Raw genomic sequence first — 24,524 nt, 5'->3', positions numbered from 1 at the left:
CCTCAAGCCGTAGGCGCCCCAGAGGTTGCCCACTGGTGGGAGGCACCAGCGCATGCTGCTGGGATCGGGGCTGTGCTATCCAGGAGGCCCACTCTTGCCTGCAAGCTGTGACACCTGCTGACTCATCAACTCCCAAACTGTTGCCACAGGTCTTGAGTAGCAGAAGAAATCCTCCGTGTCCACTGCAGAGAGAATCAGGAAATGCTGTGAAGACAGGCAAAAATCAACCAGTTGTGAGAGGGGGCAGGGGGGCTCCAGCAGAGAAGGGGCCAAAGTCCTTTGTGTCTGTGCTGTTGACCTTGGAGTGAATTTGCAGGAGCAGCAGGTGGGGGCCCTGGGGGTGGCACCTGCTGAAATTGTCTGTCTGCAGCCACGTTGTGTCGTCCTATTCCTGCACGCTGCAGAGCTCCACAGCAGCTCAGGAGGTGCAAGCCTTCAGGAGAGACCTGAAGTCAGGTTCCTGCTGTTTGTGCCTAAGAAACCGCAGGAGGTTTCTTCGGAAGGCAGGGATGAAGCGCACACTTGTGGCCACGGTCACTTTGCGTGGGACGTGCTCCAGGACGTAAATCCTGGCGTTAGGCACGTCTTTGGTGAACTGCCTTGGTCTCATGTCCCTTTGAAAGAGATGCCAGAGTCCTGCTGCCTTTCCCTAGAGGCAAAGAGGATGGTTTGGGGTCTCAGTCCTACCACCAGCTGCGAGTGGCCTTGGGACCCCATGCATGTGTGCGTGTGACGGTCCTCGGTGGCAGTGCTGCTGCCTCCGGGCTACAGGATCTTTTGCAAGCCCAGCCTTGGTGAGGGTCTGGCCCAGGTTAGTCCCTCTCTCACTACGGATACAGAGACACTAACTCTACACCGGGAAGAAGAGAACAAACTCTCAACTGTAACTGCCCTAAGACTACTGTAACCACCTACACACCAAGGCTACTGTAACCAACACCAAACTCTGGATCCTAATAACTAATAGCAACACTAATAATGCTAATAACACTCATACTAACTGTAACTAACACCTGTCCTCAGGAAGACAAATAGCTATGCCCTATTTGTCCCTTCTACCTAACTGTGGCTAAGAGTAACTACACGCTAAGAATTCAATAACCAACGCCACGCTATCGTAATACTGTAATCCGACTAATGCTTATCCTAAATAACCCGTCCTATCCAATTACGTACCCTACAGTCCAAGGAGAGCTGTGGCGGAGTGGTGGGAGGTGATCGCGGGCACTGTGTCCGTGCTGCAGGGGAGGTGGAAGGGAGTCTGGGAGGAGGGGCTGCACAGCAACTCTCTGCACCTCCAAGCCCGGTGCCTTGGGCTCGTCTTCCCCTGGCTAGGTGCCAGCACCAGCCTGGTCTTGCTGGGGGGGAGGCCATGCCCTGGCTGGTGGGCAGCGGGGGCCTCCTGCTGGGCTAGCACCTCCTCCTCCTTCTTCTTAGGCTCCAGAGCACGGCCTTGGGGCATCAGACAGGCCGCCCCCTCACAGCATCCACCTCCACAGTCTCCCCTCCTCCTCCTTCATGGGGTCCACCTGCATGGGCTCTGGGTGCCCATGGTGGCTGCGGTGCTCTGCAGGAGGGCAGCGCGGTTGTCCCAGATGGTTGTGTCCACCTTCATCTTGGTGCACAGTGCTGCCTTCCTCTCCAACCACAGCCACTGTGACTGGCTCACGGTGGCAAGAACCGAGAGCTCAACACGGTACAGCCCCCGGAGTGGGCGGCTCCAGAGGGGGTTGCCTTTGCTTGCAGCAGCAGGTTGTGTGCTGGTGCTGATCTGAGTTACAGGTAGGAGTGGAAAGCTTCTCCCCAAATCCAGGTGTTTTCTGGCAGTGCTGTGCACAGCTGCAGGCCGGTGCTGTGGCAGGAACTGTAGAGGCTGTGAATGGAGCATCAGCAAGATGCTGCTGGAGCTCCCTGCTGCCCTGGCACCGAGGGAGCTGCTCTCTCCAGACTGAGTCACTCAGAAGTTACAAAATCGATGAATTGTACCTGGGAAATGGAACTCTCTTACATTGAAGTGGACTGCTCTCAGGGGTTATTGGTGTTATTTCACGTTCTGATACCATTATTATTTATAATAATAGGACTGATTTATAGGAATACTGATTTGTTTAATTCTTTTCAGAGAGCTAATCAGATGGAAAATGAGGACAGTGTTAATTTTTGTTATGCATGCCCTTTGTTACAACTAACCTGACTGTGCAGCTTATACAGGCCTTTGGAAAGTCCATAACGTGTCTCAGATTATTGCTTGCTTGCCTATTCCCAAATCTGCGAGATCACCCATGCCGTGGGAGACACTTAGACCTAACTTAACATCCATACGGGAACTACTGAAGTTGTTTAATGAGACTTGCTAGGTAAGTGATATTATCAAGTCTCAAAGGGCAGAATTGCTGGAACGATGTTGTGGAAACCCTGCAAATAGCTGCCAGGACTCAAGGACAAGGGAGAGACGGTATCGTAAATCAGTATTGCAAAGGACCACCAGCTCCAGACGAATAACCTCGAGGAAAGCACAACACTGTGAAGAATGTGAGGGGCAGAGAAGACCAGAATAGCAGAATTAGCCGGAGTTGCCTGTAAGTTCATTAAGGCTCTATCTCGACCTTGCTGTATGCCTACTGGTTGCTTGCATACCAGGAAACAGAACCCAGTTTGGGGAAAGCAATCTGGCCCAAACTGCTGAGGGGAAGGGCGTCTCTTAGACGATGATGCGTCTCCAGCAGAGCTGAGAAAACGCAGCCACTTTGCTAGGTGGTTTTTCACTCCTCCTGAACCCCACCAAGAGAATGCAAAATACTTTTCAGTAGCACTTGGTAGGCCTGCACTTGGCCAAACTAACAGAAAAATGGCATTTCTATCCCTTGAAATCCCATAGGTCTCCCTTGGCCCTGCGCCCGCCTGGGTCGCCTTTGCCCACCTCACCCGCTCCTGGGGCTGCGCACGTCTCTCCTTCCTCCCAGCCCCTCAGCCCAGACTGCTGCCTGCTGCTCAGGGCTGGCTCTGCCCAGCCTCATTTCCCAGCCTCTCTAGGTATCTCCCACAGCCGCTGAAAGGCTCTGTGGATGCTTCTCTTTCCTGATCAGCTATTTCGAGTGGAGGGGAATGCAGGAAGGCTGCTGAATGGCCAACATGCCAGGAGACACTGCCCAAAGATGGCATCAGGAAATGCTTTCCTTCCGAGCTGGTTCGGGAGGCATTTGGAAAGGAGACTTCTCCCCCAACTACGGCAAGCAGCCATTCCTTCTCAGGTATGTTTTGCTTCTGCTCAGAATTGCAAGTCTTTCCTTTCCCAAAAGACACTTTCAAGCAACAGCTCCCAGGTTTGGAAACCTCCTTGCTTTGTAGGCTTGCTAGTGCCCCCCCCCCCCCCCGCCAGGCCTTGTTCTTTTAGCCTTGCAGGGAAATGCACACCGATTTCAAACAAACAAGGAAAACCTGCCAGGGCAGCAGCTGGGCCTCGAGCTGGTGGGCGCTGATGTAAGCAAGATCCCAAGGCAAAAGCCCATCTCTTAACAGCTAAGGACCCCGAAGGGCACACAAGGTCCACCCCAAAACTAGTCTTTAGTTGCCAGTCAGTGGGACCCCTGCAGAGCAGATGAGGCCTCGATGACCAGTGTCCTGTATCCTCTCTGTGGCACACGAGGGTCCCTGGGCAGAGATGTCCTGGTGCTTGGGAGCACATGGGTGAGAGCGGCTAAACCCTGTAGAGCCCGGGGGGAGCAGGCCGGAGCTCCTCATCTGGGGAGTCTGTAAATCACTATCGCTTCCCCTTCCCTAAGGCCTTGCACTGCTGAGCTTTCCGATCTTAATTTCCCAGTGTTTCTTCTGGCCGGCTGTCACGCAGGACCTCAGCTGCTGCCTGCCGTGTTGAAGGGTTCCCATTGCTCGGCAGTCCCCAGAGATCTGCAGTGACTCAGGGGAGGGCGGAGGTGACACCAGTCCCAGGACAGGGAGCCCAGGCCCAGGCTCGCTGCGGGGCCTGGCAGGGGAAGGAACTCTGATTGTGGGGCAGCGTGGGGCAGCAGGAGGCGGACAGCTTCCCCAGGCCAGCGGGGGCTGTGGCAGTCCCTTCTCCTCCACGCGTGAATTTGCTCTAGGCCGGGTCACCTTGCACAAGGACTTTGTCAGGCTGCTGCTTGGCCTCTCAAGTCCTCCCTAACCTCTGGAGCTCTGTTCAGGCCCGTTGTAACCTACCTGCAAACAGCAGAGCCATCGCCTGCTGCCTCAGCCACTCGGCATCTGCATTTTCAACGGCGACTCCTAAGCATGCAGTACAGATGGCAAACATCAGTACACGGCCCTTGGAAACTCCCATTTCCAGGCCAATGTATGACACTGAGGATCTCCTCTGGGACGTGGACGGGAGGGTTATGAACATCAACACTTTCAGAGCTGTCCAGGCATTTTAGAGAACTCTAAAAAAGGCCTCCGGAAAAAGCCCATTTGCTGTCTGCCCAGTCTCTCACCGCTGGGACACACTTTTCTGTTGTCCTGGCCTAGTCATGGAGGCAGCATGTGGGGAGGCATGAGCAAGCCAGCTCTGACTCCTGCACTCTGGCCACACCAAGTTCCCGAGGGATCCAAAACGCTTCCTCAGCTTGGAGGCTGTTTTAGGGAAGAGGGCACAAGAAACCTCCCTGGCACTCTGAGGGCAGAGACCAAGCCGAGCTCCCAAGCGGTTCTTTTTCACTTGCACAGGCCTGGGAGAACTCTCCCTGGAAGGGGCTGCAGGGGAGGAAACCTCACGGAGAAGGCTTTCAGATGGACCCAGACACAATTAAGATCAGGACAGTAAGAGGCCACTCTGGCCTAGCAAGCTTCCTCCGACTTGCACCTTCCTCGGAAGAGGCACTAAGCAGAGCTGAGCAACTCCCTGTGCTGGGGCCCAGCCTCCCCTGGAGCACTGACAACACAACACTTTTCTGCAGGTGCTTCCAGCACTTTAAGGCCTCCACCAATGCCTTCTGCTGCCTCCCTCTGCACTGTTTTTTTTCCTACGCTTTACAAGCTGGAAGGTCAGCAGATAGCAAAGAAACTTCCTTGTTTCTTTAGGAAGCAAAAGGAAAGGAAATGACCTGGACAAAGGGACACAGTGCCTCCTCAGCAGGTTTGCTGGCGATACCAAGCTGGGAGGAGTGGCTGATACACCTGAGGGCTGTGCTGCCACTCAGAGAGCGCTCACGAGGTTCAAGAAGGGCAAGTGCAGAGTCCTGCACCTAGGGAGAAATAACCCTAGGCACCAGTACAAGCTGGGGGCTGACCTGCTGGAGAGCAGCTCTGCAGAGTAGGACCTGGGTTGTTGGTGGATGACAAACTGACTATGAGCCAGCAATGTGCCCTTGTGGCCAGGAAGGCCAACGGTGTCCTTGGGTGCATTAGGAAGAGTGCTGCCAGCAGGTCGGCGGAGGTGATCCTGCCCCCCTACTCAGCCCTGCTGAGGCCACATCTCAAGTCCTGCATCCAGTTGTGGGCTCCCCAGTACAAGAGAGACATGGAGCTACTGCAGAGAGTCCCGCGTAGGGCTACGAGGATGATCAGGGGGCTGCAGCACCTGCCCTACGAGGACCGACTGCGAGAGCTGGGCCTGTTTAGCCTGGAGAAGGGAAGATTGAGGAGGGATCTTATCAATGTGTGTAAGTATCTGAAGGGAGGGTGTCAAGGGGATGGGGACAAAGGCTTTTCAGCTGTCCCATGCGAAAGCACTAGAGGCAAAGAGCAAAAACTGAACCACAGGAAGTTGCGCCTGAACATGAGGAGGAATTTCTGCACTGTGAGAGTGACAGAGCACTGGAAGAGGTTGCCCAGAGAGGTCATGGAGTCTCCTTCTCTGGAGATATTCAAAGGCCACCTGGATGCAACCCTGTCTAACGTGTTCTAGGTGAGCCTGCTTGAGCAGGGGCGTTGGACTAGATGATCTGCAGAGGTCCCTTCCAAGCTAACCGATTCTGTGCTTCTGTGAAAGGGACAGAAAGGAAAGGAAAAGGGGGAGGGGAAGGGGAAGGGGAAGGGGAAGGGGAAGGGAAAGGGAAAGGGAAAGGGGAAGGGAAGGCATAGGGAACAGCTCCAAATGACTGCAGGATGCCCAGAATTTTGTGATGCAGTTTAACTGAATGATACTGGTTAAATGTTGATAACCTCAAGGAAATCTCTAACAATGAGCTTGGTCTGACTTGTGTAATATGCCCTTTTTTGGCTTATGCTGAAGTACAAGCATTCCAAACTAGAAGGGACTAAAAGTGGAAGCTCTCAGGCTTTTCTAACCATGAAAAGGTGTGGGCTTACTATGTTTTCTTGAAAAAGGAACGTGACAGGGTTTGCATGTTGTAACTCGACTCTCCTGCGGAGGCTTCCAGTTCCTTAAAGAGTACTTTTGTGTATTCAGATTCCCTTGTACTTTGCTCTGCCTTTGTTTTCTTCCCGGTTTTCTTCTTCTTTTTCTAGAGGATTTATGGGCTGCCTTCATTGTGGAAACAGTGTGCAAGTACAGTCTTTTTCTGGAGGAAATCCGACTTCCTCTATTTTTTCACAGACAGTTCTTGCTGAAATATGTTTCTCCAGAATATTAGCAGAAAGGCTAATATTATCTTGTTCCAGCACAACGACCTTCACCCTGTGGGTCCTCCTGTCCACAAGTGGTCCAGAAGCAGCTGCCCGCAGCAGTGCAGTGCAACCAGAGCCCAGCTTGCTCCCAGCGAAGGCGCAGGCTGCCTTGACTGCCTGATGTACAAGGCTCCTGGGCACACATCCTCACAAAGGTGCACAGCTGAGCCATGACGCTGGCCTTGAAAGCCTCTGCCTGACTGCCTGGAGCTGCTGAGAAGCCAGTGAGAAGTGCTGGCAAAGTCCAGTAGGTTTCTGCCTGCCAGCAGGCTGACTGCATGCTCAGCATGGCAGCCTGCAAAGATATGCCTGGGGGTGTCCAAGGCAGCTGCCTTTTCCGTGGGTCTGCACGGTAACTGCACACTGGCCTTGCTGGTCATACCAGAGCCAGCTGGACCAGTATCATTGCTCCTGACAACTCCTCCCCCCTCCCTCAATCTGTTATGGTGGGATGGACAGAGAAGTGACAGGGCATTTCACAGAATCACACAGAAGCACAGAATGGCTGCGGTTGGAAGGGACCTCTGGAGATCATCTAGTCCAACCTCCCTGCTAAAGCAGAGTCACCTGTTGCATGTTAGACAGGATCATGTTGAGGCAGATATTGAATATCTCCAGAGACAGAGACTCCACGACCTCTCTGGGCAACCTGTTCCAGAGCTCTGCCAATCCTGCAGTAGAGAAGTTCTTCTTTATCTGTGGGGGCAGAATTTCACACTGCTCAGGGCATGTTCGGGGGTGTCATTAGACCCAGCCCACTCCCTCTCCTGAGAATGAAGAGCCCTGATTTGATGCTTTCCTTTGGTTGACTGCACTTGTTTGTGAGAGTCTCTACTTACTGTACATCCCAGGCACACACTGTCCCTGGAGATGTCCTGTGCTCTCTGGGTGGCTCCAAACCCCCTTCAGAAAAATGGGCATCTTTGATCAGCCCTCCAATATGTGGCACAGTCCCCAAAAGAGACCTCTTTGACCACTCATCCTCTCCAGGGACACTGGGCACCCACAAGTGACAGATGAATACAGCCCTCTTTCCCTCACATGGCACTCAAAAGAGTTCATGCCCCTTTATCCACGGAAAACCCAAGCACAACAGCAGGATCCTTTTGGGTGCAATTCCCTGAGCACATTCTTGGCTCCAACTTGGGAGGAAGAGCCCAGCCTTCAGGCACAGAGATCCCCTTTTATTACAGAATTGCTACTTGGGAGATCAACTCCGACACAGAGATAGGCAGATTTGCAGAAGGCTTCTGGGTCAGAGAGATGGGATTTGTGCTCCAGCAGAAGTGGAATGAATTCAGATATTTGTGCACAAATAGGACTATCACAGACAGAACTCCCAGAGCACAAAGTTTCCTGAGATAAACTGGGAATACCTTGTGAGGAGACATGGGCAGCTCATTGCTACTGAGTTTGTACCAGCTGGAATAGTTTCCTCACTGCCTCCTGGAGCTCCTTGTTCCTCATGCTGTAGAGGAGCGAGTTGAGTGTTGGAGGCACCACTGAGTACAGAACAGCCAGCACCAGATCCAGAGATGGGGAGGAGATGGAGGGGGGCTTCAGGTAGGCAAATGCTGTAGTGCTGACAAACAGGGAGACAACAGCCAGGTGAGGGAGGCACATGGAAAAGGCTTTGTGCCGGCCCTGCTCAGAGGGGATCCTCAGCACAGCCCTGAAGATCTGCACGTAGGACACCACAATGAAAATGAAACACCCAAAGACTAAAAAGACACTAACCACAATAAGCCCAACTTCCCTGAGGTAGGAGTCTGCGCAGGAGAGCTTGAGGATCTGGGGGATTTCACAGAAGAACTGGTCCACAGCATTGCCTTGGCAGAGGGGTAGTGAAAATGTATTTCCAGTGTGCAGGAGAGAATAGATAAAGCCACTGGCCCAGGCAGCTGCTGCCATTCTGACACAAGCTCTGCTGCCCATGATTGTGCCATAGTGCAGGGATCTGCAGATGGCAACAAAACGGTCATAGGCCATGACAGTGAGGAGAGAAAGTTCTGCTGAAAGCAAGAAGAGAACCAGGAAGACCTGGGCAGCACATCCTGAGTAGGAAATGGCGCTGGTGTTCCTCAGGGAATTGGCCATGAATTTGGGGACAGTGGTGGAGATGGAGCCAAGGTCGAGGAATGAGAGATTGAGGAGGAAGAAGTACATGGGAGTGTGGAGATGGTGGTCACCAACTACAGCTGTGATGACGAGGCCGTTGCCCAGGAGGGCAGCCAGGTAGATGCCCAGGAAGAGGGAGAAGTACAAGAGCTGCAGCTCCTGTGTGTCTGCAAATGCCAGGAGGAGGAACTCATCGAAGGAGCTGCTGTTGGACATTTGCTGGTTTGGAGCATGGGGCAACTGTCCAAGGGGAAAAGACAGTGACCACTGATTGTCCCTGAGAAACAAAACTTTCATTTGTTCATAGAAGTACTACCCCCTCACCCATCCTACCAACAGTATAGACAAATTTCTTTTCTCCTTCTCAGGAAGACCTTCGTTCAGCTCCTCAGCTTCAGCTCCAGCTGAGTGTGCTGGGAGGAGCACAGGCCTGTCCTGCTTCGCACCGGGCAGTAGATGGGGCTGGTTTTTGATATCTCTGATTTTCACAACTGATGTCTGAGTGTCCACCTGTAAAGAAAAAGATCTGTTAATATCCTCACACACGGTTCTATAGAATTTATGCTACAGCAGAGAGGTTTAGCAGTTTTTTTACAGTTATTTGTTTGCAGATTTTTAGATTCTTCCATCACATCTGGTGAGTGGTCTTTTTAGGGATAGATGTTTTTTCTTGCTGCAAGGATGAACATTAGAAGACGAGAGAGGAAAACGGGCTGTCTGCTGCTTAGTGCAGGGTCAGGAGTGCTGTTGAGTCCTCCTGCCTTGCTCCCAGCTGCCCTGCGCTCGCACTTGCATTACCCGAAGGATGATTTCACCCACAAGTTACTCTAAAAAAAGACATTGAACTCTGACGAGATCAGGGGAGGCTGGTTTCAAAGCACAGATCTAACTCTGCTCTCTTTTGCAGCACGAGGTGGAGATGTGATGGAGAGAATGGGGTTTTCCTCCTGACATACATGATTCGACCAAGGACTCTGTGAGCTGACGGCCAACAGTGGAGGAAACTCTCAACACTTCCATTCTAGCCGAGGAAACGCTGGGTTCACTTCAGCTGCACACATACGAAGGTGCTCAGGAGCATTTTCTGGTGTTAGTACCTCCTGAACTACTTGAAAGGGATCTCCAGCATTGCTGAGATCCAGTGGGAGAGCTGTGTCCTTCTGGAGGGCAGCTTCCAAACCCAGCAGGACACCATAAGGACTCACTCACATGTCCTGAAAAGGAGATCTCCAAAAGGGAGAGTCCATTCATTCCCCAGACCCTCAAATCACATTTCCCAGCACCCTGGGATGAGAACAGGCCGTGGGCACCTCAGCCCTCTGCAGACACCTCCATGGGAGGACCTCAGGGTGGGTGTCTGAATTTGTAGCTGAACCTCCAGCTGACAGCAAGTACAAGAGCAGAAAGGGAGAGGGAGGACCACGGGAGAGTTGCCTGAGTCCAGCCTGCCACAGTGTTTCTGTGGGCACTTTCCTCACATTCCCTGAGCATCTCTCAGCCGCCTGGAGCTGTCCCCACTGGGTGCTCTTTCTCTGTCCCCACGTCTGTCCCCTGTCAGTGCTCCCTGACCCCATGCCACCCACGGGGCATTTGGCTCTGCCCTACAGACTCCTTCTGGCCAAAGGGCCCAGCCCAGGGGCATCTCTGTGTGTGCAAGACCTAAGGAGCGGGCGAGACTAAGCATGATGAGACTGGTGAGGGCTGCAAAGGAGATATTGCTGCTGCTGGCAGGTGAAGAGGTGGCTGAAGGAGCTTTCTGGGGTCCTTGTAGACCTATTGGTCCCTCACAGGAACAGTGCAGAACTCTCCTCCAGTCACCTAAGCCTAAACCATCCCTTTCAGTTTGCGCCCTGCCAAAGATATAAAACAAAATCAGAGCCTCAGGAGAGTGCCTTCCCTTTCAGGCAAGCCTGCCATGCATGTTAGAAACCAGGAGAGTGATCCGTAAAAAGCCTTCCAGGCCCGGGATGGGCTCGGTTCAGAAGACCCCTCCAGGAATCTCAGTGGTGTTGTCCAGGAGCCAGAGACTTACCGTGGCAAAGGCTGTGAAGATTTTCCCACAGTGAGCTCTCCTCTTGCCTCCCACTCCACACCGCCTTTCACTTCTCATCTCCTGTCCACAGTCAGTGCCTGCAGCCTAGAGCCCTGCTGCTCTTTGCAGAGAAGCTGCTCCTGGACACCGCTGTCTCTCAGTAATGCTTCCAGGTTGCCATGGGCTCCCTCTGTCCCAGGAGCCCGGCCCCGCTCAGGAGCAGGGGGCAGCTGAAGACAGGAATTTCTCTGTGCCTTGTGCTCCATTCTCTTGGGAAATCGTCCCTGAAGTAGACTGAAATAATCACCGACGGTCCCTCTCTAAGCCCTAAAGGAAGAATGATTCCAGCATTACAATTTATTTCATCAGAGAATGGTTATCTGCAAGAGATGGAAATCTCCCACTCCGGAAGCCCCTGTTCCATCTCTTAACTAGGCAGGACACCTGGAAAGGGGCAGGAAGGGAGCTCATTTAGCCATGGTTCAGGTATTGGTTCTGATGAGTCTTTCAGGGCATCGCATGTCTGTTTAGAAGCCCCTGAGCTGCAGTGGGACTCAGATCCCTCCCATGACCTCCACAGGCACAGAGAAGGTGGGATTCCCCTTGCCCAAGCAGAAGTGTGCACAACAGAGATGTTTGCCTGTGAACTCCTTGTCTGAACTGCCGTTACAATCACTGGAGATGGCGGGTGGGAGTCAGTCCCTCACCCACAAACCTCTGGTGTTAATTAAAGAGACAGAGTTAAAGAGACAGATAAGAGTTAAGGAGACAGTTGAAGTATCTTTTGCACTGATGGAGCAACTACGAGACTCACATCCTTCTGGAGCATGAGGTGGGGGCCGCGTGGGGAATTTCCTTGGCCATGACACTAGATGTCTAACACTGCTGGAGCCCCACTCACTACGAAGCTGAGACACAAGCCGATCCCTACAGTGCAAAATCCTGATGTGATTCAGTGCAGACTCTTGATTTAATGATGTAAAATAGGCTGGCAGGTCCATACCGGATGCCTGAGTTGTCCAGCACCACTGTGTATTTCTCGCAGATACAGCATGGCACCTACAGGAAAATCATGCCCCTTTGGCACGTGTGCTGGGCAAGTGCCCCAGGGCATCTTGGGCTTCCTACCTGTGCCCATCAGATGAGTCCTACCTCTGCCCTTAGGCACAGTCAGTATCGTCCACGTCCAAGCGTGCTGTGTAAATGGGAGGCACATCACACCGGGGTCTCCACTCCAGTCTCGGCACTCTCACACCCTTCTAGCTCTCCTGCCCCTGAGCCTCTTCTCACCCATGCAGATGACATGAACAAGGACTGGGCTAATGATCTCCCCAAAGTGGCTGGATCACGGGCTTTCCAGGGCCTGGGAATTCCTCAGTAGCACCTTGTGCTTCCTGGAGATCAGTTCACCTCTGACACAGGCCCCACGATGCTGCAGAGTCAGCTCGGGCAGCAAACCCATTCCTGAACAGCCCAGCTGTGTTTCTCCCTGGCACTGCAGGGTTTGCTCTCTTAGTGGGAACATCCTTTCACCATAACATTGCCACCTGCTTTGTATGCCAGCATGTCCCTGCTCTGAAGTGGGACCACCACACACACTGTGTCCTTGGCCCTTGATAACAGGTTTCACCGTCACCAATCTAACTGAAACATTGCTAGAATGGCTAAGATGTGGTGAATCACCCGCATGACTGAAAGGAACCAATTGTAGGGTAGCAGGTCTTCAGGAGAGAACAAGGGAGAAGATGAGGAAGGGGGATGTCCTTTGTGTGAAGGGGCAGTTCACATGTGTGGAGCTCTTCCATGGGAGAGACAAGTGTTTGGGTAAGCACCAGAGTCAGGGTGACATTGTGATGGGAACTAGACCACCTAATCAGGGTGAAGAAGTCAATGTAATGTGAGCAATTCTGTGGATCACAGGCCCAAGTGATCTTGTGGGACAGGGAGGGGGATGGACTTCAGTCTCACAGATATGCTCTGGAAAGGTGAACAGCAGAGTGGAAGCAGGCCAGGAGGTTTATGGAGGGCACCAGGGACAGCTTCTTTGCACAGTTGCACAGTGGGCCGGTACTCGTACTTCCCTCTGTCTGCAATTCCAACAGGGAGGAACTGATCAAGGATGGGACAGTCAGTGTCGTGCTTTCCTAGAGTGACCATGAAAAAGCAGAGTTCTATGTCCTCAGCAGAATGAGGAAGGATAGCTGCAGAGCTCAGACCCCAGACTTCAGAGAAGCAGACTTGGGCCTGCTCAGGGGACTGGTGGGGGGCCAGGAACTCAGGAAAGCCAGCAGGTCTGTAAGGACAGCACCTGCCAAGCACAAGAATGGGCCATAGCGATACTCAGTAAAACTACTAGAAATCTTGGGAGACTGGCTTCGCTATGCTGGGAAATCAGGACTGAGCTGCAGGCAAAAAGGCCCACGTAAGAATTGGAAGGAGGGAGAAGCTAAAAAAAAAAAGAAGAAATCAGAAAAATTGTCGAGCAAAGCAGGGATGGTCTTAGGGAAGCCAAAGCTCTGCTAGGATTGGACTTGCAAGGTGCGTCAATGGCATGAAGAAGAGCTGCTACCTCTTCAGTTACAGCAAAAGAGGGAAAAGGAAAATGTGGGCTCACTGCTGGTTCGGGCCGGGAATCTAGTAACAGAAGATGCAGGTAGGTCTGAGGAGCTCTGTGCCTTCTTGGCCCCACTCTCCACCAACAAGGTCTCCTGGGCTGTTTTGCCTGGAGTCAGGACTTCAGAGGGAAAAAAGAGCCACAGGTGGAAGAGGGTTCAGTGAGGTATTATTGGCAAGATCTCAACTCCTGCAAGTCTCTGGAGCTGGATGGGCTGCATCAGAGGACACTGAGAGGGCTGGCCAATATCACAACAAGGCCAGTTGTTATCCTCTTTGGAAGGCTGTGGAGATCAAGGGAGGTCCCAACGACTAGAAGAAGGAATATGCTGTGCCCGTCTTCCAGAAAGGCCACGAGGACCACTTGGGGACCTGCAGGCCCTTCAGTCTCATTTTGGTGAAGAGTGTTTCGTGGAGTGAGTCCTCTTGCATCACATTCCTGGGCATGTGAAGGAGAAGAAGGAGGAGGAGGAGGTAATGGATTTACTGAAGATAAATCATTCCTGAGCAACCTGGTTGCTTTCATGAGAAAAGCTCTGTACTTGTGGAGGAGAGGAGAGGAGTGGATGTTATCTGCTGTGATTTAACTAGGTGTCTGATGGTATCTCACACTATTTTCTTGCATACAGGTAAGGCATTACACTCCTCTGGGTAGACAGCCGGATGGGTAAAAAGCTGGCTGGATGGTCAAGCTCAGAGGGCTTTTGTGAATGGGTTTGGCTTTACCTGGAGGCCAGTGACGAGTGAAGTATGCAAGTGTCCATACTGGGACTTGTCCTGTTTAACAACTTCATCAGTGACCTCGAGGACACAACACTCATCACATTTGCAGATGGCACCTAATCAGGAAAACGGTCCTAAGGCTGAGGGCTGCCATCCAGATGGACCTCAGCAGGGGAGAGGAACGGGCTGCCAAGAACGTTGTGTTGACTATGGAATGGAAGCTGTGGCCATGCACAACATCATCATTTGATGTCATTCATTCTAAAAGAGACATGGATGCATGTTGAAACCAGGTCCAAGAATCCTTTCCCAGGATGCATTTCTCTGCGTGTCTGATCAGATGATCAACACTCAGGCAGTTCTGGTCCTCCCCCACCCCTAACACACACACGTGAGTCAGTGAAGCCTATGAGATTAAAGAAGTGAAAAGGTGCCTGTGTGCATCCTTCTCCAGGGGACGTGGTGCTACCAGACAGAGCCGACAGGCCCAGGGAAGGAGCTGCCAACTTCTCCAGAGCATGTGATCCTGCAAGGTCCAGGAGAGACCTTTGTCCGTACCCTGGCTCTCCAGCTGCAGGCTAGACAAACCCATAAGAGTGTTTTTTGTTTGTTTTACCTAAAAGGATGGACAACACATTTCCTTGATTTTGAGTCCCTTAAGGAATACTTTTAAATCAACATGACTAAGAGTCTTGTTGGATCTTTCTGGTGGAGGCTCAGTCCTTCCATTTGACCAGTAATAACAACGCACTTTATTGGAACTCTAGTACCGAGTTTCAGCTTTGTAGTTACTTCTTCCAAAGACTGTCACTTGTGGAAAATGGGCTTCACTGGAAGCAGCTTGCGCTTAGCACACTGTTGTGGAGTGTCCTTATTTTTTAATGAAAATGTGTATCATGCTTTATTCTTAGTTTGTTTGCAATTGAAAATAAATAAATAGACAAATAAATAAAATCCCTTCTTTTCAAGACAAAACAAAAAAAAATCTCTATTTGCAGCTAGTTCTCTAGGTAAAGCAGGAATTGGGGCATGTGAGCTGTAACAGGCAGTTTCAGACTTCAGTAGAATAAGGTTAGCTTTTAACAGGAGTGATGCAAGTCCCAGGTGACTGATGAGAGCACTGACAGGGTTGGGGAGATGGGGAAGAAGACTGTTTGTACAATGTCTGAACTCCAGGACACTGTTTTTCCTACATGCTCCGACTTCATTAGGGGACACCCTGGATCAATATCAACTGGAGAATGTTGGTGTCACTTACTCTGAAAGCTGAAAAATGATAAGTATCCAAAAAAAATTAAAGGAAAAATATTTGTGTTATACTTGTTCAGCTACACTCCCCAAAGCTCTCCAATTATCCATACAGGACTAAAAGAAAATTACAGGGAGAGACATGATTCATCAGGACTTTTTGTATTTTATTGAGCCTCATGATGTATTTGGTGCTGAGTCCATGAACTACAGCTACTGAGAGGAGATTGAATGAAACATTCCAGGAGTCAAAGTCGGAAGCAGTGCCTAAAGTTACAGAGAGCATTAATGGGTCCCCTGAGGACTATTAGCAGGAAGAACTCACCAGAGGCCGTTTAAAGTAGAAAATTGCAATCGTTGATTACAGGCAGGCAAAGGAAATGTTTAGGTGGCTGGGATGTCACTTTAACCCCTGATGTGTGTCAAGGAAAATGGCCAAGCATAGACAACCAGCCCCTAGGAAGAGCAATATTTTTCTCCCACACATTTCTAGTGCCCTTCCTGGGGGCAGTGTGCAGGTGGGGGTGTGTAATGCTGAGTGCAAGACAACAACATGACACCTTCTGGGCTACCTGTGGGGCACAAGGAAGCCATTATAGCCTAGTGTCTCCTGGTAGACCTTGGTTGCAGGGACAATAGCTAGAGCCAAGGGGATGTCAGTTCTGTTGGGGGGCCTCCAGCCTTGCCAGCGGCCTCAGCCATCTCCACTCTAGGCTGTCCAAGGCTTTCCTATTCCTGCTTCTGTGTCCCTGCAGACTGCAGACACCCAACCTGCTTCCCCACCTTGCTCTCCCCCCAGGATCTTCCTCCCTTCACTGGTGTCTCTCCATCCTCCCTGCCTCTTCCTTGAAACACAAAGTTCTGGGATCATCACAGACTCCCTCTGGGTGACCTGTCAAAGCACAGCACTGTCTTCTGAGTCAAATTTCCTCATCCTAATGCCCAGTCTGAACTTCCAAAGCTGCAGTTAGAGGCTGTTTCCCCTTCCCATGCTGTTTAGCACTACAAGAAAAGCTCCTGGGAGCCTCACAGCACTATACGGTAGTGCTGAGTCAAGGTGGATCATAACTCCCCTTGTCTGGGTAGCCATGCTCCTCCTAACGCAGAGCTATAGACATTTGGCCTTACTCACTTTGAGCATGCACCACTGGCTCATATGGCATCTCCTGTCCAGCTCGGGGACTTTTCGTCAGGCTACTCATCAGTGTGTGGTCCCAGTTTGTTCTGATCCATGGGATTCTTCTTCCACAGGTGCAGGACTTGCACTTCCCCATGTAAAACTTCCTGAGGTTTCTGTTGTCTGTATCCCCAGGTTTCTCACATCCCCCAGACTGAAGCTGCTTTGTGTCAGCTCTTAGCGTGTGTGTGCTCACGCAGTGTTCCTGAGATGGAGTCCCTCTGACAACCTAAGAGCACATGGAATTGCAGGACAGTACAAGTGATAAAAGGAGGTACTAGTTTAAGGGACCTCCTCACCAAAATAGGAATTACAAGAGCAATAATCTCAGAAATGGGAAATGAAGGTACAAAGCAAGCACAGCCAGGGCCTAAAGGGAAAGAAGGGCAAAAAGAGGTGTTTGTATGGGAAAGTATGAGGATGATAGGAGAGCAGAATTTGGAAGGGGTAAAGAAGAGAGAAAGGGGGAAAAAAGGTGATTGAAAGGAGTGATCAGGGCAGTTCAGGGAGGCCTGAATACCTGCGAAGTAGCCTTGTGTCAGAACATCCCTGACTGGAGCAGGACTGCAGAGCTAGTTGATCTGATCCTACTTGTCTCTGAGTTACTTCTATGGTCAGGGAGAGCTGAGTGCTCTCCCTAACACTGACAGGAGAAGACCCTTGGTGGAAGGGATTTTTACAAGCTGCACAGAACCTCAGGAGGCCTCTAACCCAACCTTGCACCCACTGTAGGGTCAGCTATGGGTTCAGAGGAGGTTGCTGAGCACTTGATCCAGTCTTGAAAACCTGCAGAGATGGAGACAGCAGAGCTTCTCTGGGCAACACATGCCAATGCTTGACCATCCTGTCAGGGGAAAAAAGTTTTCCCAATCTCTCTAGTCTGTTTCTTTCAAGCTTCAACATATGACTATTGTCTCTCATCCTGCTGCCAGTCACCATAATGAAAGCATGGCTCCATCTTCTTGTTGACCTCCTCATAGAAGGAGCTCCTTATATTGGGGGCCAAAAAAGGGACACAGTATTGTACATGTTGTCTAACAAGTACTGAGCAGAGGGGGATAATCACCTCCTCTGACCTGCAGTCTGCACTCCTGTTTGTACAGCCCACGATGCTGTTGGCCTTCTTTGCTGCCTGGCCACATGACTCTCTCACATTTTGTGTTCAATCTCCCAGAATTCTCATGTCCTTTTTTGAAGATCTGCTCAGGCACCAGCCCATATCTGTGCAGGGTGTTGGTCTGTCCCAGGTACAAGGACCTGGCATTTCACCTTGCTGGATTTCATGAGATTCCGGACAGCCCATCCCTCCTGCCTGTCCAGGGCCTTCTCAGTGGCAGCCCTCCAGCATAAGACTGGTGCCCCTCGCCCAGTTTGGAGTCACCTGTGAACATGATGAAAGTTGCTCCTTTCAGGCCATTCATAAAGGTCTTAAAGAGGACAGGTCCCAGGAGAGACCCTCATGATGCCACTAGGAGGAATGCTACCCATCCACCACCACCCTCTGAGAGACCAATCATGCAACCAGTTCTTTGACCATTTCTTTATCCACCCATTCAGACCATGAAGTCCTAACTTGTGTGCAAGTATACTAGGGGATAAAATGTCAAAAGCCTCCCTAAAGTCAAGGGAACTGGCATTCAGTGTTCTCTGTTCGTCCACTAATACAGTTCTTTTCACATAGAGGACCATCAGGCTGGTGAAGCATGATTTACTCTTGGTAAGTCCATACTGGCTGTTCCCTTGCCCCCTTTTCTCCTTCATTTACCCAGAAATGTGGGCAGAGAGAACATGACATTGTTCCATGACATTCTCTTCATCCAAGTGAAGCTGAACAGCCTGCAGTTCCCCAGGTATCCTTTTGGCATTTTTAAAATGTGACACCTGCCTTTCTCCAGTCATTGGCACCTCCCCCATCTCCATAACCTCCTAAAGAAGATAAAGAGAGGCCTTGCAAGATAGTGGCCAGCACTCAGCATCCTCAGATGCAGCCCATCCAGTCCCATACATTTCTGGTCTTTCAAGTAATTCCTGAGTCAAGCCTTAGGCACTGCTAGTTGTTTTTCTCCTCAGGAGTCCTGACTCCAGGCACCATGTCCTAGGAGACCTTGTTGGTGGAGAGTGAAGCAAAGGCACTGAGTTCCCCAGACCTGTCTGTGTCTGCTGTTACCAGATTCCCTGACCCATTCAGTCATGGACCAACATTTTCCTTGTTTATTTTTTTGCTCAAGCAACAGGAGCTCATCTTTGTGCCCTCGACATCCCTTGCAAGTGTCTGCCCTAGAGCAACATTAGCTTTTCTAGCTGCTTCCTGACTTCCCTGGACAATATTTCTAAATTCCTCCTTTGCAGCCTCTCCCTGCTTCCCATTCCTGTGTGCCACATTTTCTATCATTTTTCAGCTGTGAGTTCCCTGTTTAGCTGCCTGTCTCCTGAGATGTCTACTTGTTCTCCTGGATATGAGTATGGCCATTCTTGAGCTTGGAGGATGCTGTCCTTTCAGACCTGCCAGCTTTACAGATTTATTGAAGGCAAAACATTCCTCAATAAGCTGATCGTCTTCTATGATAACTGACCTGTACATGCAGAGGAGAGTAGTGAATATCCAGAAGACATTCAGATGGGCAAAAGGCTGGTTGGATGATCAAGCTCAGAGAGTTTTCATGAATGGTCATGCTTTATCAGGTAAAGGTGGGGTCTTCAGGGGTATACCCTGCATCCTGTCCTGTTTGAAAGGCTCATCAGTGGGGCAGAACAACACGTGCATCAGGCCAGGCAGAGACCTGGCTGGCAGAGGACTGATCCTGAGGAGAACATCACGAAGGATGCCATATGAGCAAATGGTGCATGCTCACCACAAACAAGGCCAGCTGCACACAGGACTCTGTTAGGAAGAGCATTGCCAGCCGGAGAGGGGCAGTTCTCATCCTCCTCAACTCAGCACTGGTGTGGCCACATCTGGAGCAGTGTGTCCCAGTGTGGGCTGCCCAGGGCTGGAAGAGTGGGGAGAAACTGGTGATGGTCCAGAAGAGGTCTACGCAGATGGGATTGGGGTCCTGAAGTACATGGGCTGTATGGACAGACCGAGGGACCTGGGTTGCTTTGGCCTGCTGAAGTGAGGCTAGGGTCACTAGAGTAGTTGCCTGTGACTACTTGAAGGGTGGTTTCAGAGATGATGGAGTCTGTTTTGGCAGTGGGAAGCAGCATGAGAAGGGGAAAGAGTCACAAACTGCATCTTGAGAGGTTCAGACTATCCTTCAGCTAACAAGAATGTCACTTGTAGGGTAATGCTGTGGTGCAACAGGACACCCAAAGGGACTCCATGATCAGCTCCAGGCTTTGTGTTTCAAGGAGCAGCCAGCAAGGACAGAGGGATGTCAGTAAAGGTGGGGAGATCCTGCAGTGAGAACAAGGTGGGGAAGCTGGCTGGGTGCCTACAGGCTGCAGGGAAACAGGTTCAGGTTTGGGACAGCTTTGGATTGTCTGTGGTAGAGGTGACTGAGCACAATGCCAAGGCTGAAAGCTTCCAACAGAACTGAGGTCTTTGTCCCCTTTGATATGGTTGATGTGTCTGCCACAAAGGCCTATAGAGGAAACTTCTTCCTTGTGGCATCAGGGTCTCAGGGCTCCCTTTCCCCCATCGGCCCAAAGTGTGCTAAATCATTGTCCTACACTTGGCCTTGCACACCCCCACCCCTCACACTGTCCCCAGGAAGAGCCCTGAGCAAAGCATGAGGGAAAGGATCATCCTTCCCTAGGGCTGGCAGTGAGGTTTGGCCACCCTGCTAGATGATGCACATCAGGACTGACTCGGCATCACAGCTTGCACATTGCCTTTGCCTATCTGCAATCAGTGCCTCAAACTTTCTGCTCTCATCAGCCCCTGAGAGCTTTTGTTGGTAATGGCTCTCAGTGGGACCCATGATTACTCCAAAAAACTTGGGGATTTGCTTCCGACTTGAACTTCTTGAGAGTTTTGTTCTAGCTCCTCTTACCACCTGAGGGCCATGGGCTCAGTACCAAATACAACAGAGGGGTCATTAATATGAAAAAAATCCCTAAGGAGGCATGTCTATTTCTATAAATAGCTGGGCATGGAGCCTTCTCTGGAGATGACTTTTTGGATAAGGACCAGTATGCAGGGTGGTGGAGAGTGTTTCAAGGATGTGTACTGGGGACAGGGTGTGAGGGACAGGAGTTTTAGAGGAAGCCCAGCCTTCAGGCACTTCACCAGGAAGAACTTATTTTATTATAGAGATACTGTGATGGAGACAGCTCTGACCCAGTGTTAGAAATGCTCTTATGTGGGCACCAGGTGAGGCAGAGTAATCTCAGTAAAAGTAGAATGAATCAAGGCTTTTGTTTAGCAATATAATAACAAATAAAAATAACAACAGTAATAATAATAATAATAAAAAGTGAACAAAAAATGGTCTTTCCAGGTATAGGACACAGGGGGAGTCATCTGCAGAGAGCAAAAGTAATTTTACTGCTACTAAAAAATGTCCATGAGATCAGTTTCCTCAGGGCATTCTGGAGCTCCTTGTTCCTCATGCTGTAGATGAGGGGGTTCACTGTTGGAGGCACCACTGAGTACAGAACAGTCACCACCAGATCCAGAGCTGGGGAAGAGACGGAGGAGGGCTTCAGGTAGGCAAAGAGGCCAGTGCTGACAAACAGAGAGACCACGGCCAGGTGCGGGAGGCACATAGAAAAGGCTTTATGCTGGCCCTGCTCAGAGGGGATCCTCAGCACAGCAGTGAAGATCTGCACATAGGACAGCACAATGAAAACAAAGCACCCAAAGACTAAACAAAGACTAACCACAAGAGCCTCAACTTCCCTGAGGTAGGAGTCTGCACAGGAGAGCTTGAGGATCTGGGGGATTTCACAGAAGAACTGGTCCACTGTGTTGCCTTGGCAGAGGGGTATTGAGAATGTGTTTGCAGTGTGAAGCACAGCATTGAGAAACCCACTGGCCCAGGCAGCTGCTACCATTCTGACACAAGTTTTGCTGTCCATGAGGATCCCATAGTGCAGGGGTTTGCAGATGGCAACATAGCGATCATAGGCCATGACAGTGAGGAGAGAATGCTCTGCTGAAAACAAGAAGACAAACAGGAAGACCTGGGCAGCACATCCAGAGTAGCAAATGGTCCTGGTGTTCCAGAGGGAATTGGCCATGGATTTGGGGACAGTGGTGGAGATGGAGCCAAGGTCGAGGATGGCAAGATTGAGGAGGAAGAAGTACATGGGGGTGTGGAGATGGGGATTACAGGCTATGGCTGTGATGATGAGGCTGTTGCCCAGGAGGGCAGCCAGGTAGATGCCCAGGAAGAGCAAGAAGTGCAAGAGCTGCAGCTCCCGTGTGTCCGCAAATGCCAGGAGGAGGAATTCAGTGAGGGAGCTGCTGTTGGACATTTTGCTCACTCTGAGCTTTGGGGACTGTCCAAAGAAGAACAGATAAAGAAAAATTAGGGCAGACCAAAGCTTTCCCATAAAGCCCCCCAAACAAACATGTTACCTCTCCCCATCTCAGCAGTACTATCACTGAGCTCCATCCCTTGATCTCTGGTTTGTGCTGGCTGAGATTGCCATGAGAAGCAGTGGCCTCTGGCTGTGGGCTCCTGAGGAGTCAGCCCTGACGTACAGCACTGCGTACACGGGAACAGAGGTGACTAAGATTTATATTCCCAGTTCCAGTCAGATTTAATCCACTCATACTGTTGAAGAGATTTCAGCAACTTCACATCCAGTTCTAAAAAACGTGGGCTCATGAATAATTTTATGATTTCTTCTACTGACACTGTCACACTGGAGGAGGCTGCTTGCAGATAGAAATCCTCAACACTGCACTCAGAGTGACCAGCTGTGATTCCAGAGAGGCAAAAACACTAGCTTCACTCTAGCTTCAGTGCACAGAGAGGAGCACTGGCCTATCCACCTGCCTTGTTCTCAGGTGCCCTGTGTTCCCACCTCAAAGGTTGAAGACAGTTGCAAGAAGTTTCTTTTTCATGTTGCCAAAAAGGAAATGGCACTGTGGAGAGCAGAAGAATCCAGTTCCAAAGTTCCCATCAGCACTCTTATGAGAGTATGTGAGGGGGGGTCTCAGCCCTCCCCTTCCGGCCAGGAACACACTGGACTCCTTCCAGCTGCCCACATCCAGCCTCCCAGCAGCATTTCCGTGTTCCTAGTATCTAGGTGCTTCTCCCTAAGGCACCTGGGTTACACCCAGCTGCAAAGGGAGAGCTGTGCCCTTCTGGAGGGCAGCTTGCAGCCCAGCCAGACACCCCAGGGAAATGGCTGAATGTCCTAAGGGTGCTGAGGGTGTTTGGAAGAGAGAGTTGCCTCCTTTCTGGGCAACTGCATTGCCCAGAGCCCCAGAGGTTAGAGGGGGACTTGGGCACCTCACTATCAAAGACACATCTGCATGGCAGGACCCACATGGTCGGTGTCTGAACTGCATCAACCCCTCCTCCCCCATGCCCAGAGAGCCCAAGGGGATGGACAACGGCAGCATGGGCAGGTATGAGACAGGGAGCAACGTCATGATATTTGTTCAAAAGGGAGGTAGGGACAGGGAGGAACAGAGACACACTCAGTAGTGTCTCCTCCCCTGGATGTCTGGCTGCTGAGGAAATGACTCATGTCCTGGATCCCACAACCTCGAGAGAAGAGGGCTGTATATGGTGGGAGAGAAGAGGCGGCACTGGAGTTGATCGGTTCCTCTCACACTTTGACCATGGCTCCACTGCCTAAACCTGTCCCGGCAGGGAGCTGTGTCTCTGTCCCCACGTCTCTCCCCTCTCAGTGATCACAGACCCCATCCCACATGCTGAGCATTTAGCTCTACCCTGCAGAAAGCTCCTGGGGGCAGGACACTGTCCGGGGGCACCTGCAGGTTTGTAGGAGCTAAGGAGCAGGTGAAGCAAACCTAGCTGAGGCTGGAAAGGTGATGCTGGCTCTCTCTGTAGGCTTCAGGGTGGATGAAGGCATTTGCCAAGTCCCTCCCAGAACTGCTCCTCTCTCAGTGTCACTGCCCTGGAGCCTCAGTCCCCTGTCTAAACCTGACAGATCCAGTCCCCTTTCACCTCACCCAAACAGAAAATAACTGAAAGCACCGACTCATGAAAGCGCCTTCTCTTTCAGCTCTCCTCTGCCTTGGCATTCCTGGTGAAATGTCACCTCTGGATATGTCCCCGATCCCTGACCCATGCAGCAGCCTCTCCATGGGAGAAAGTACCTGCCCTGCCAGGGGTCCCTCCTTACACCCTGAGCTTCCACCCTGCAGCATTCTGTGGAGCTCCCCAGGCAGGCTGAGTGCTGACCCTCGCAGGCAGCAGAGTCCCTGCCCCAGGCACACAGCACCCTGGGGCGCAGAGACTCCACTCTGAAGGACAGTCCATGCCCACCTGGGTGCACCGCCAGGCTTCAAACCCCTGCAGCCATCCCTGCAAGAAAGGAGCAGGGTGATGTGTCCCTCGGACCTCCCTTCCTTCCTCTGGCAGGGAATCCTTGCTCTAAAGCATCTCCCCGTCTTCCACACTCACAGGATGGGATGGGCATAGGAGACTCCTCCAGGAAACACAGCAGCATTGCCCTGTAGCTAGAGACTTACCATGCAAAATCTGTGAAGATTTCTTCCAGAAGGAGCGCTCCTCTGACCTCTCACTCTGCACTGCCTTTCACTCCTGTCTTCTCTCATCTCATCTCCTCCTCAGCAGCAGGCAGTGCCCAGAGTCCTGCTGCTCTTTGCAGAGGAGCCGCCTCGGGACACAGCCATCTCTCAGCAGTGCTGCCAGGTTGCCATGAGCAACCTCTGTCCCCAAAACTGGGCTCAGCTCAGGAGCACAGGACAAGCTGAAGGAAGCAGTTGTTCTGTCCCTTGTGCTCCCTCCTCCTGGGAGATGTTCTCTCAAGCAGACTAAAATAGTCACCTGTTTTCCCTTTCCAAAGAGTGCAGAGAGACTGATTCCAACATTGCCATTTATTTCATCAGAAGATGGCAGTCTA

At 51.4% G+C, this 24,524-nt stretch overlaps 2 protein-coding genes across 2 annotated transcripts; both read right to left on the bottom strand.

Moving 5' to 3' along the window:
- Positions 1-8,007: 8,007 nt before the first annotated feature.
- LOC134154492 (olfactory receptor 14A16-like) lies at positions 8,008-8,952 on the bottom strand. Its single transcript, XM_062601163.1, has one exon. It carries the CDS (start codon positions 8,935-8,937, stop codon positions 8,008-8,010), a length of 930 nt encoding a protein of 309 aa, XP_062457147.1. The 5' UTR covers positions 8,938-8,952.
- A 12,020-nt stretch (positions 8,953-20,972) lies between these two features.
- On the bottom strand, positions 20,973-21,932 carry LOC134154616 (olfactory receptor 14A16-like). The gene has a single exon (XM_062601291.1). The coding sequence runs from the start codon at positions 21,930-21,932 to the stop codon at positions 20,973-20,975; it is 960 nt and encodes a 319-aa protein (XP_062457275.1).
- Between the last annotated feature and the right edge of the window lie 2,592 nt (positions 21,933-24,524).

The sequence above is a fragment of the Rhea pennata genome, unplaced genomic scaffold (assembly GCF_028389875.1).
Source record: "Rhea pennata isolate bPtePen1 unplaced genomic scaffold, bPtePen1.pri scaffold_32, whole genome shotgun sequence".
In the NCBI taxonomy this organism is placed as follows: Eukaryota; Metazoa; Chordata; class Aves; order Rheiformes; family Rheidae; genus Rhea; species Rhea pennata.
This window is presented reverse-complemented; position numbering and strand designations above follow the sequence as displayed.

Excerpts from the sequence above, each read along its gene's own strand:
- LOC134154492 (XM_062601163.1), bottom strand. The coding sequence starts at position 8,937 with ATGTCCAACAGCAGCTCCTTCGATGAGTTCCTCCTCCTGGCATTTGCA.
- LOC134154616 (XM_062601291.1), bottom strand. The coding sequence starts at position 21,932 with ATGTCCAACAGCAGCTCCCTCACTGAATTCCTCCTCCTGGCATTTGCG.